Source organism: Fusarium vanettenii (genome assembly GCF_000151355.1).
Source record: "Fusarium vanettenii 77-13-4 chromosome 12 genomic scaffold NECHAsca_29_chr12_4_0, whole genome shotgun sequence".
NCBI classification, from domain to species: domain Eukaryota; kingdom Fungi; phylum Ascomycota; class Sordariomycetes; order Hypocreales; family Nectriaceae; genus Fusarium; species Fusarium vanettenii.
Window position 1 is genome coordinate 251,424 of NW_003315856.1, and position 12,559 is coordinate 263,982.

Sequence of the window (12,559 nt, forward strand, 5' to 3'; positions counted from 1 at the left end):
TGGTTTAACACCTGACCGGAGCTTTTGCGAAAAGTAACCACTGGGAGCCGAGAGAATACGGGAAAATAAGTCCCAATGCCGATGCTTCAATTCTTCCTCAGCTATAGCGTTGCTATAGGCATAGCCCTGTGTGCTTTCTACGTATGTCCAAGGTTGCAGATGCTTGCGATTCTCTTCCCTACTCTCCCATTCCACTTGACTAAAGTTTTCAAGGTTATTTATAAGGCAAAGGTGGCTCTTCTTGGGCCGTTATCTGATGTCCCGGGACCGGTTGTTGCACGATGGACAAACCTGGTGCTCAAGTACCACACCTTGTCGGGTCGCCGTATACAATATTTGGACTCGCTATTTTCGCGTTACGGTTAGTTGACCATGGCAAGGCGTACCTTGATGTACAAGACTAAATATGTATTTTCTAGGCACCGTGGTTCGGGTGAGTCCCAATGAAGTGGGCATCAATAGCCCCGATGCAGTCCGGATCATACAAAAAGTATCCGGCGGCTTTGGCAAGTCTGCCTGGTACGATATGACTGGTCCAGGAATGCTTGGCATGAGAGACCGTGGGAAGCACTCGCGACGGCGCCGACTCTTGGCTCATCCTCTGAGCAACTCCTCCTTGCCAGCCTTTGAACCGCTTATTCAGGCCAAGGTAGACTTGGCCATGGACCAGATGGAGACCGAAAACAGAAAGCTGGGTTACACAGATGTTCATAAATGGTTCAGCTTTATGGCTACAGATATTATTGGTGACCTGACTTTTGGCAGCTCCTTTAGAATGCTGGAGCAAGGAAGAGTGAGTATCATTGCTACGCATATGACTGACTCAGCTAACACATCCTTAATAGAGAAGTCAGTACGTGGAAGATCTCCAGGCTGTCATGCCGACAGTTCACAAACGGATCGAGCTCGCACCATTTTTTGACATGCTCTTCTTGCTTCCACTTCCCCAGATCCGACAGGTCACTGCCAGATTTCAACGCATCATGAGCTACGGGAGAGAGTCCATTCGACGCTTAAAACTCGCCCAGCAGGCCGGAACGCTGATCACGCCATTCTTCTTTGACAAGATCATGAACCCGAAGGATAAGGAGAACGCCTTGACAGATGTTGAGATGGAAGAAGAGGCCGCGGAACTCATGGTAACCGGAACTGACACGACGTCAAACACACTGACTTACCTGGTATGGTCGGTCCTCAAGGATCCAGCGATTCGGAACAGACTCGAAGCGGAGATTGGAAGACTCCCTGGAAACTTCAAAGACTCTGACATTTCCAAGCTGAATTACCTAAACGCTGTCGTTCAGGAGTCTTTAAGGATGTACGGTGCTGCCTCTGGTTCACACTCGCGAGATGTTCCACGTGGCGGTTGGGAGGTTGGAGGATACTTGATCCCAGACACGGCGACAGTTCTTACTCAAGCATATTCTCTGCACCGGCGGCCTGAAATATTCCCAAACCCGGATATGTAAGCTGACTCTTGTATTCTCTTCCAAAAAAACCGATTGGTTGACACAATCCCAAGGTTCAACCCCGACCGCTGGCTGAATGCTACGCCCGAGATGCAAGGGTCTTTTATTCCTTTCGGAGGAGGGCCTCGAAGTAAGCGAACATTTGTGAAGATTAAGCCACTTCTTACTGATGACTATAGTTTGTGTTGGCATCCATCTTGCGTACATGGAGCTCCGGTTGACGACGGCTGCCTTCTTTCGGAAATTTCGAGGCGCGACAGTGCATCCGTCTCTGACGGAAGATGATATGGATCTGGAGAATTACACGTTGATTGCTCCGAAGGCGCACAAGTGCCTCATCAAGCTGTAAGCGATAGCCTTGGAGAATGCAAGGTCTTGGCATTAGGTAGCAGGACATATCAGATACCATAGGACCAGGCACATAGCAGGAGGCACATTGATGGCCAGCACAGTAATTAAGTTCTTGTTTTTCATGATATCGAACCAAGTGCCTTTGTAGGGTGATTATAGTGTAGTTAGAGCACAGAGGTGAAAGACACCGCAGCCAAAGATGGATGCTCTCCTACTTGTCGCCAATTGAGCGAGCCAAACCCAGCAACCAGCCACTCCCAGACCAGCCATCGCCATTCCAACCAGGAACCCACTCCTTTCCAAGGAGAGATCCAGTCAAAGTCCTGCTCCAGTCTGCCCCAGTCTCACCCCGCACTCTAACCCCATGAGTTGGTCATGCTTGGCCAAGCCGCTCGGCTCCACGTCAACGACCGTCGCGGGGAAGCTCCACCACCGCCGGGACCGTTCCGAAGACAGACATGGTCTCGAGGCGGGTTTATTTATCAGAGCTGACCACGGTAATGAGTCTTTTTGCCTTCATGTTCTTTACACGATAAAGAAGCCATCCCCATCAAATTTTGTCGCGAACCGGGCCTTCTTTTTGCAACTTTTACACCTCAACAAACCTCCAAGCTTCCAAGCCGACAAGATGGGCATCAACCGTGTTGTTCAGTTTCAGTTCAAGTCTGATGTCACCGATGATGCCATTGACAAGGTACATAGTCACCATTCTAAGTCTCTACGGTTTTCCATGGCTTACAAGGTTGGACCTAGGTCTCATCCAAGATCTTGGCGTTGAAAGACGGCTGTCTCCGTCAAGAGTCCAAGAAACCGTACATCCAGTCAATCCAAGGCGGCGCAGACAACTCCCCCGAGGGACTTCAGGTACGAAAAACCCTTCATTCTGATTATCGCAGCTCTTCAGTCACATAACTGACATGGTAAGAATAGGGAGGAATCACTCATGCATTCGTCATCCAATTTGCGGGGACCGAAGACAGGGACTACTACGCACTCAAGGACCCCGTCCACCTCGCTGTCGTGGATGAGCTGGGCCCTATGGTAGAGAAGGTTCAGATAATTGACCTTCCCCGGAACGACTAAGCATCTATCGGCGACTTATTATGGGACATGTTTGTGGATGCAAGTAGAGCCTGATTAGAAACACGCGACAATAGAATAGCGCCATTCAGATACACTTGTTCAAACCCCTATTCGTACTTAAGCCCGAGCTATACTCACAGTCTCGCACTTTTAAACCCAACAGCTTCAACAGGAAGGGGCAATGAAGCCTCATGGGAAGAGACACTTGGCCGAGACAGTTTGAGGTACCACCTACTCATACAAGGTGTCACAAGAAATCCAGAATGTCATTAATTCCCAGCACCCTGACGCTTCGATGCCGAATAGCGAGAAACATGATCAGCAACCGGCACTTGAACCGGGTATAGCGTCGGAATGTCGGAATGGCGCGGGGTACAGATGAACGTATTGACACTCGGCTCCACGGCAGAGATTTGTAAGAGAGATCAAACCCGAGGCTACCTATTCGCAGGGATGGGTTCGATCGTGCGGGGAAAGTAGATTGCTCTGATCTATAGAAAAGAGACCTGTCTGACATGGGACTTTTTGAATGAAACAGGTCAGTCTAGCATTGAGTATACACGACACCATGGCGATCATTACAGAGATCACAGGTCTCATTCGGGAACACCTCCCAGTCATAGCCGTCGTTCTTGTACTAGTGCACCTTACCCGCAACTACTTCACTCGAGGCGTCTCTGAAGTTCCTGGGCCGTTCCTCGCCAGGTTCTCTAACCTATGGAGGTTCATTGATGTAGCGAGAGGAAAGGCGGAGGAGACACATCTCAAGCTGCACCAAAAGTATGGGCAGTACGTACGTCTTGGGCCCAACTTGGTAAGCGTCCAGAATTTGGACGCGTTGAAGGTCATCTACGGAGTCAACAAAGGGTACACAAAGGTGAGTGCTGCATGTCTTGATGTCGAATCGTTGATTGACTGTTTCTCAGACCAAATTCTACGAGCCGCAGCAGCAGCTCTTCAACGGGAATCCCACGCAAACTCTCTTCACGACACTGGATGAAGACTTTCACGCCAGAATCAAGCGTCCAATCTCGTCGGCTTACTCCATGAGCACATTGACCGAGTTTGAGGTCTTTGTGGACAAGACTATCCACACCATGATTGGTAGACTCGATGAGTTTGCTAGAGATGGTCGGGTCTGCGATATGGCCATTTGGCTGCAGTACTGTATGAAAATCCCTTTAGTTCAAGAGACCAGAAGCTGAAATGTCTTTCTAGATGCCTTCGATGTCATCGGAGAGCTCACCTTTGGCAAGCCTCTCGGCTTTTTGGAGCAAGGAAAGGATATCAGCAACATCATGCTCTCGCTTGAGAGAAATCTGGATTATGCCGGCATGGTAAGTGAAAAAGGCGCCTGTCTGATATATGTCTTTGCCCTTCAACTAACAGCCCTTCAGGTCGGACAGATGCCCTGGCTGGACCATCTCATCGTCAAAAACCCCATCAGGCGCTTGATGGGCGGCAGCGCGACTGGAGCCATTGCCAAGTTTGCCCGCGAATGCCTGGACGAACGACTAGAACGTGGTGATACAAAGTCCGAGAAGCCTCTACGGCGTGATTTTTTGACTCGTTTTCTTGACGCCAAGGTGACGCATCCGCAAGTCGTCACTGATCGACAGGTCTTTTCGTACACCCTTAGTAATGTCAATGCTGGCTCCGACACGACTGCAATCTCACTCCGAGCAGTGCTTTACTACCTGTTGAAGAATCCTGTTATCATGGACAAGGTGTGCAAGGAGATTGAACACGCACACAGCGAGGGCAAGTTCTCTATCCCAGTGACCTGGAAGGAGAGTCAAGAGCTACCATACCTTGACGCCGTCATCAAGGAGGCTCTTCGCCTTCATCCCGCTGTGGGCTTGCTCTTGGAAAGGATCGTGCCTGAGGGTGGTCTCCAGCTGCCAGACGGACCTTTCCTCCCTGCCGGAGCTGTGGTAGGGATCAACCCTTGGGTCATGCACCACTCTCCCATCTTTGGCGAGGACTTGGACTCTTTTATACCAGAGAGATGGCTCCAGGTTGCAAATGAGACTAAGCAACAATATGATTCCCGAAAAGCTGAGATGCTTGGTGCCACGTTCACGTTTGGTGCTGGATCTCGTACTTGCATTGGCAAGAACATTAGCTTGCTGGAGATTTACAAGGCCATGCCGACTCTTCTTTACCTCTTTAAGGCAAGTATACGTTTCCACATTTTTACCTGTGCAAGTTCTAGCTAACCGCATTGTGCAATAGATCGAGTTGGATGAGCCTGAGAAGGAGTGGGAGACGTGTAACGCTTGGTTTGTTCGTCAGAAGCATATCAATGTTAGGTTGACCAGAGTGAGGTAATGAAGACAATGGGAAAATTTAGTAATTATTCTACCTTACCTTTTATAGTTTCAGTCAATCAAATTGTGTTGTAGCATGAGGCTATGAGCTTCCTTTTCAGCACCGTACCCACGTTTAGTGTGGCCCCAAAACTTCGCCATTTATTCACAAGAGCTCACCTGATTCATGGCAGTTTTAACACTGGAACCTGCCTAAAAATTAAATCCTTAGATTACATTGTCACCATAGAATGGTTACATCATCGCTAAGGACACTTAACAAATCCTTGGAGGGAAATCCCTGGCCGAACGCTTTGAGTCATCTACTATATAGGGCACCATAGGTATAAACTAGAAGGTTTGGCCTTTTTCTTGAAGCAGGATTGTCCTGTTCTATCTAGTAACTCTATTTACTCGAATCTTGGCTGCGAGAATTTCTTCAGAGATTCGTCTAGTGCTGCAACTGGGCCAGCCTTTCCGCAATAATCTTTGACGCCTTACGGCCACTGACTCGCTGCCACCATGCAGTCACGTTCTTTCGCGAGTCAATCAGCTCTGGGAGCTGCAGACGGTATGTGATGAAGCCAATCCAAGGAATATGGAACAGGTCCACCAAGCTATAGTTCTGTAAATTGCCGAGTTAGTTCTGATGTCTAACACCGAGATTGGGAATTTCGAACCTGGCCAGCAAGATAATCCTGCTTCTCCAGGATTTTCTCGTAGTAGTCAAGAACTTGGACAAGCTGAGCCTTGTGTTGAGCAACAATTCCCTGATCCGTCTCTCCCAGCGATAGCACCCTTGGCCACGTTAGTGAGTTCATGTTAGAAGTCTAGGAGAATGGCAGCATACTTCTTGAAGATGAGCTCAAAGCTAAGAGTTGAGACACTGGGCTCAAAATACGCGTACTCGACACTAGCAGCCTGCTCGAATGCTGCTAACGCTTCAGGGCTGGATGGTGGGCCAAGAGGGGAGGAGTGCTTGTTGACGAGATATCGGCAAATGGCTCGCGACTCAAAGATCTTCAGATCACCATCTTCATATGCCGGCACCTTTGCAAACGGATGATGTTCTTCGACATAAGTTGGGCTCTGTGATTATGCGTGAGCCTTCAGTTTTTAACCAAGCCACCATTCTTCAAATGAACTAACCCGATGCTCTGCCTTGGCAAAGTCCAAAGTTTTCAAGTCATACTCAACTCCCAGCTCCTCGAGAAGCAACAAGACTCTGCGAGCTCTGGTAGAAGGAAGGTTTCCGTAAACTGTGGGAGTCATAGCGAAAAGAACTGTAGCGAATCTCGTATTACTGCGTGATGCATATAAAGCAGAACAGATACAGGCTCAATTAGAGGCACTAAACTGTAGATATACCTAGAAGCTAATCGATTCTATTCCCTCACGTTTATTATGGGCACGTGAGCCCCGGATGTGGTGTTTTGGTCGGAAAGTCGTGGAGCCGGTGGTTCCGAGCCGGCATGTGCAATCTCGGAAAGGGGTTCGAGGTCGGCTATTGTTATCCTGGGCATTCGGTATCCCACAGGTATCCATGCCTCCCACTCGGCATGAGGTGCTTTGTGAATAGTGGCATATTTGGATCATAAACCCTCGCTCATACGTTTCTTCTACTGCATCAATGAGATGAGCGTATCACCGCTTCAGATTCACTATTCCCACTGTGCGGTGAAGTCATGTTTAGATCAAAGAAGGCATTCTTCACGATCTAATAGACACCAAGTCAAGCACTCGGACTCTACCTCAATAAGCCGCGTTTTGTTTGCATACGTCAACATGATCTTGGCCAGGGGTAAGCGTCAGAGTAGAGTTATCAGATTAAATCGCTTGAGTTTGAGCCTCATGCGTTCGTCATGGACCAAGCCCTACCAAAGCTTTCAACCTTCTCTACCTAGCCTTCTCAAACGCAGAAGCATCACTCGCTCGAAGCCTCATGAGAATCTGCGAATACGTAGAACTAATACCCCATCCCTTCAACGACTTCATCAGCGTAACCCCATCGTCCAACAATTTGCCCCGTCCCTCAGCACAGAGCAGGTTCCCGATTCCCGGCAGCTTGACTCGGCTCCACCCAATACCAATCCAACTGTTATTGTCCATGCCCTCCAGTGGCTTCGGCCCCAGTACCACAGCCGGTGCCGGCCGCGGATACAAGAACCCTTCCTGAGAGCGCTCAGATAGCGCGGAGTAAAGCCACAGAACCAGCACAGCTCTGAGAAGGCTGACGGGTGTGCCAAAGTGTGTGCAGTGACTTGATCGTACGCCATGGAGGATCCTCGCTGCATAGAAGCATCCCAGCCTCCCTTGGCTTGAGGAACTCTTCCACCGCTCTCCGATCTGCGACCACTCTGTATCATCCACTTTGCCGTAGATGCACCGCACAACAGTGGGAAGCAAGTTTGCAGTGGGCGTGTTGTGGGTCATCAAAGCGCTCAGAGCCATGATTTGGTGGGTTGTCGCGGCCTTGACCTCGTCTATGGACTGCTCGATCTGCTCGTTCTCGGTCAAGGTCAAGAGCTCGTTGAGAACGTTTGCTGCTAATAGCTTATCGTGGTAGGAAAATCCCGGTACACCAAACTGGCTTGAGCTCTGATCTTTTATGACGTCTGACAGATGCTGGAGTATGACTTGTTTACCGAGGGTGTTGGTCTTTGACCAGACAGATTTCCAGGTGTCGTCGGCGACAACTCGCTCCATGGTTGGGAGTCCACCAGAGCCATTGTTTTCTGCACAATCAGCGTTGTTTCAAGTCAATAGAAGCTTGCAGAAAACTCACCGAGCATAGAAGGGAAACTTGCCCAGCTTTGGGCAGTTGAGGCACCCCAACGATCATCCGGCTGCGGCAAGGAAATTTGCAGCTCAGACAGCCTCATCAAACGGCTAAGGTCAAAGTGGGCATCAAAAGCCGAGTCAATAAGCTGGGACGTTATTAGCATGACATGCTGAGAGAGAGGCAGGTCAACTCGACTAACCCAGACTGCGAATCCCGCTCTCCTTCGTTCTTCATCAAGAAGCCAGATTTGCCACTTTTGCGTCCTCGGCAGCTGCAGCTGAGCAAACTTTTCCATCGGAAACATGTTTGTGAACAGCCTTTTTCGACGTCCGAGGGTTACGGGAAGAGCTTGCAAGAACTCGGCGATCTCGAGAGACCTTCGCTCTCCACCGTACATGATGCCGATGTGGTTGAGAAGAATAGTCTGCGCCATCCAGAGCTCTCTTCCGTTGGAGTTTTGGTTCTCGCACTGGAACTACGTCAGCATGACCGTGGAATCGAGTCTTTTGCTGTCGCTTACCATGATAGCAGCTTGTCGACGGCTGAATTCGTGCATCGCCCTGGAGCATTCATACGCCCCTTTAATGCCAGAGAAATGAGCACCGAGAGCGGCCACCGTGAAAATAAGCAGCCAGTGTCTCTTTGACGCAGAAAATGTCGACTTGTGCAAAATCGGCAACACCGGATGGAAGAACTCAAAGTACAGCTGTACCCAGGCATTCAGCACCGGAGCAGGCGGGATGGCGATGTGTCTGAACCGAGGATAGCTGGCGCTATTCTGCATCTCCAGAGCCGCTTGAGCTGCCTTTTTGCTGACTTCTTCGGGTACCTCCTCTACATGGGCGAGATTCTCCTGGTCGATCTCCTCTGCCGTCAGATGGGACAGATCGGGGAATGAAAGTTGGGCGTCAACTTCTATGTTGACAGGGTGGTATTGTCTCGGTTCGACAGCGTCTCTGTCAAGAGCGGGTGAGTGACTGCGGCTGTACAGCTCTGCCACAGCCGATTGATCGATCATGGAGGTGGGAGTCGGATTTGCCAGGACAGTAGGCTGTTGCATCCTGAGTCCTGCTTGATCGAGCCAGAGTTCGTTGATGGCATCGATCGAAGGCTCATTTTGAAGGAAGAATGGTGTAAATTCTTGCTCGGTGCCATAGTTGAGCCAACTCGTCGGCTCAAAAGCATCACCGAAGAGCAATGAGGGTGTGGGCATGTTTTTCGTCGGATCAAAGTCAAGAAACATGTCATTCCCCCCAAAATGCATCTCCGGTTGAGCCATGGTATTCACAGGATACTCGGGCGCTGAACTCGTCGGCATTTCGAGAAGCGGATCGATAGGCTGGACTTCAATGGTGAGATCGTCGACCTTAGGCGGTTCAGCATACTGCGCCTGGATAGGCGAGACATGCATATCCGACTGCGTGATCTCATAGGAATTATCGTGAACAGTCGCGGGCGGTGATAGCGGCGAGTGGGTGGCAATTGAGGTGGCGGCATTCGAATTGGTGTTGTTGTTCCTGTACCGCTTGGCTATTGTCTTGTCTGAGCCAGCTTCTGACATCTTGCGCTTCGCGGAGGGCTCGTAGTAGCACTCATTATCTTGACGCCGGCATCGTTGACATGGTCGCTCTCCGTCACACCTCACTTTGGAAGCGCTGCAGGGTTTGCAGGCCTGAGACACGCGACGACGGTCATTCTGGCGGTCACGATTTTCCTGGCGGTCTGCACTCAGATGGAGGGCTGTATGGTGACGAGCAAGCGAGTCCCTGGAAGGTCTCGTCAGTATACGGCAAAAATGAAGTCAAGGCAAACTCACACTCGGCCGAAGCTTTGCCCGCATTCAGAACATGAGAACGGCTTCTCCTTTGTGTGAGTGCGCAGATGGCGTTGGTAATGCTCCCTGCGCTGAAACGGCAGATTGCACGTCTCGCACAAGAAATCTGCCTGTGAAGTTCGTGGGGTCATTCTTAACAACGGAGAAGGTTATGCGTGAGGGTTTGCTTTGGAGTAAGAAGGCTTGATACAAGAGCTGCTGCATGTCCCTCTCTCAGCTTCAAACATCCGGCAAGCCGTTGCAACGGTAGAATCACCAGCGGAACTCGGCTTGATGCGTGCGAGCTTACCCATCCCTTTCCTCTTGTCCCCTGCCTCTCTACCCCGCGTTTCGTTCTCCGCGAACCCCGTGTGGAGTGCAGCCACTACCCCGGAATGTGGGCAACGCTACGAGGTCGAGATCGTCAATAAGGTTCCCGCTATTGGATGGCTTCATCCAGAGGACGGGGAGAGATGGAAGCCGTTGGTTGAGGTGTTGGACGGTTGGCCGGATGTTTGTCGCTCAAGCCGCCATTACAAATACTCGGACGCTTTTCTGCGTCCATCCTGACGTTTTCCCGCCCTCGTACACACTGTCAACATGTCTTTCTTGAAGACAGACACTCACAATTGACCAAGCCGTTTGTTACCTGTGGCAATCGGCTAACTCCATTTGTAGTAAGTCAAGTCCACCAAATTGCCAACACCCATGGTCGAAAATGCGACAACTTCCGAGACACGGGCGACTCGGGGAGTTGCCAAGTCCCGAGTCTAGCCATCCTCGGCGTTCGGAAGTCATTCCGAGGGCTCAACTTTTCTCCAGGCGATAGGATCTCGTGATGACATTGATCCCGGCAGATCGATCAATGGGGGCAAAATACGTCTGTAAAATGAACTTCCTGATCCAGGAATTGCCAGATTGAGGCTTTAACGGCATTTTTGCATCATCATGTCGCCCAGGTTGGGTCTTGGTCAGCCAAGGCGTGACCAGGGAGCAACTGAGATGTTAACATTGCCAGGGTTATTTCTTTGTCGGCGTCAATTTGGACAATAGGCTTTTGAAGTCCAAGTTGAGGATCCAGACATTGGCCAATGCTTTCACCCTTCATCATCGAGACAGGGGCATTTCTCATGGCCAGCAACGCATTCATTCGACTGGGATAGATATTAGAGAACAGCAAAAAACCCACAATAAAACGCTCTCATTCAGTCCTGTCGCCATGCACGACCACCTCAAGACGGCCTCTTAAAATGCGGCTTCAGCCCTGACCAACTATGCTCACTATACTCGGCCTGAACCTTCTGACATGTCCTCAGTCCCCACTCCGTAAGACCCAACATCAGGCTACTCTCAAACATGAACGCCATGCTGCCCTCCCCAATCTTCTGTGGCTTCAGCTCGGCATTGCTCGCCCTTTCAAAGCTGTCGGCATCAGGTCCATGGGCAGACATGACGTTGTGAAGACTGGCTCCAGCTGGTTGGAAGCCTCCGCCTGTCTTGGCATCGTATTCACCGCAGATGAGGCCCATGAACTCGGACATGGTGTTGCGGTGATACCATGGGGGTCTGAATGTATCTTCTTGGACTAGCCAGCGAGGCGGAAAGATGACAAAGTCTGCTACGGCGGTGCCGGGATGGTCGGATGGACCGGTCAAGACGGTGTAGATGGACGGATCAGGGTGGTCAAAGGAAATGCTTCCGATGACAGAGAAGCGACCAAGATCATACTTGTACGGGTAAACTATATGATGGTCAGCTTTCCCTCTTAGCTAGGGTTCGTTATTAAGTCACTTACAACTACACATCTGTTAGCTCTGGGTCACGTAAAGCGTTTCATCGCAGGGGACAACTCACTTTCCATGCCACGCCACCACGTCAAACGGGGTATGGCCCTGTTTAGCCACATATAGTTGGCTGTTGTACTTGTTGATGATGGTCCAAGTCGTGTTTGTATCTTCATCAAATGACGCCGTGGGGATCTGAAAGTCTCTGGGGTTCGCCAGACAGTTCGACCCAATTGGGCCCAGCTCTGGCAGGGTAAAATGTCCTTGATACAACTCAAGGATATACCCTCTTACAGGGCCTGCTGGCAACGTCACGCGGTACTTGATACCACGAGGAAGGATAGCAATCTCGTTTGGACGAACAAGCAGCCGACCCAGCTCAGTTTGGATATCTAATACTCCATGCTGGGCTACCACGAGCATCTCTCCGTCAGACGAGTACATGGCCGTGTTGGCGTCCATGTCACGTCCAGCAGCAAAGATATAGATACCCAGACCGACCTTGATAGTAGGATCCCCAGCACCAGAGACGAGCTTCAAGCCTCGAACCCAGTCGACCTGGTCGTCAATCTCAAAGGGATCCCATCGTAGCTGGTTTGGCACAAAGTCCAGTTTACCGTTGATCAATGGCTCAGTGACTTTGTCAAAGCGCTCAAAAGACGAGTGCGCGGCTGAAGGAAGAATTCTGTACAGCCATGACTGTTGATTCTCATGGCGGGGAGCCGTAAAGGCCGTCCCAGAGAGCTTCTCAGCGTACAAGCCATAAGGCGGCTTCTGGGGAGAGTTGGCGCCGATCGGCAACGCACCCTTGATGGCTTCAGATCTAGCGATAGTCTAATTAGTAATCATCAAGCATCATTTACAGGATATGACTTACTCGTGAAACGACCTAAAGCCGTTGAGGTACGTGTACTTCTCTGGGGTTACAAAGTTGGTGACAGGCATTTTGAGCTAGAGATGGCGGACTC

General features: G+C 50.4%; 6 protein-coding genes across 6 annotated transcripts; 3 read left to right on the forward strand and 3 right to left on the reverse strand.

Annotated features, from left to right (window-relative positions):
• Positions 1 to 159: 159 nt before the first annotated feature.
• Positions 160 to 1,818, forward strand: NECHADRAFT_53532 (uncharacterized protein; the record flags this gene model as incomplete). Its single annotated transcript, XM_003043249.1, has 5 exons — positions 160 to 361; positions 420 to 793; positions 846 to 1,465; positions 1,523 to 1,599; positions 1,649 to 1,818. 5 exons carry the CDS (start codon positions 160 to 162, stop codon positions 1,816 to 1,818), a joined length of 1,443 nt encoding a protein of 480 aa, XP_003043295.1.
• Positions 1,819 to 2,448: 630 nt separating this feature from the next.
• On the forward strand, positions 2,449 to 2,903 carry NECHADRAFT_87468 (uncharacterized protein; the record flags this gene model as incomplete). Its single annotated transcript, XM_003043250.1, has 3 exons — positions 2,449 to 2,514; positions 2,574 to 2,684; positions 2,751 to 2,903. The coding sequence occupies 3 exons, from the start codon at positions 2,449 to 2,451 to the stop codon at positions 2,901 to 2,903; spliced, it is 330 nt and encodes a 109-aa protein (XP_003043296.1).
• Positions 2,904 to 3,471: 568 nt separating this feature from the next.
• NECHADRAFT_87469 (uncharacterized protein) lies at positions 3,472 to 5,308 on the forward strand (the record flags this gene model as incomplete). Its single annotated transcript, XM_003043251.1, has 6 exons — positions 3,472 to 3,696; positions 3,730 to 3,780; positions 3,830 to 4,070; positions 4,122 to 4,240; positions 4,301 to 5,081; positions 5,283 to 5,308. 6 exons carry the CDS (start codon positions 3,472 to 3,474, stop codon positions 5,306 to 5,308), a joined length of 1,443 nt encoding a protein of 480 aa, XP_003043297.1.
• A 355-nt stretch (positions 5,309 to 5,663) lies between these two features.
• Positions 5,664 to 6,484, reverse strand: NECHADRAFT_87470 (uncharacterized protein; the record flags this gene model as incomplete). The annotated part of the gene is made up of 4 exons (XM_003043351.1): positions 5,664 to 5,837; positions 5,893 to 6,010; positions 6,063 to 6,301; positions 6,362 to 6,484. The coding sequence occupies 4 exons, from the start codon at positions 6,482 to 6,484 to the stop codon at positions 5,664 to 5,666; spliced, it is 654 nt and encodes a 217-aa protein (XP_003043397.1).
• Positions 6,485 to 7,108: 624 nt separating this feature from the next.
• On the reverse strand, positions 7,109 to 9,959 carry NECHADRAFT_87471 (uncharacterized protein; the record flags this gene model as incomplete). Its single annotated transcript, XM_003043352.1, has 5 exons — positions 7,109 to 7,947; positions 7,998 to 8,139; positions 8,194 to 8,463; positions 8,515 to 9,760; positions 9,811 to 9,959. 5 exons carry the CDS (start codon positions 9,957 to 9,959, stop codon positions 7,109 to 7,111), a joined length of 2,646 nt encoding a protein of 881 aa, XP_003043398.1.
• A 1,080-nt stretch (positions 9,960 to 11,039) lies between these two features.
• On the reverse strand, positions 11,040 to 12,536 carry NECHADRAFT_97663 (uncharacterized protein; the record flags this gene model as incomplete). The annotated part of the gene is made up of 4 exons (XM_003043353.1): positions 11,040 to 11,548; positions 11,603 to 11,604; positions 11,662 to 12,414; positions 12,469 to 12,536. The coding sequence occupies 4 exons, from the start codon at positions 12,534 to 12,536 to the stop codon at positions 11,040 to 11,042; spliced, it is 1,332 nt and encodes a 443-aa protein (XP_003043399.1).
• Between the last annotated feature and the right edge of the window lie 23 nt (positions 12,537 to 12,559).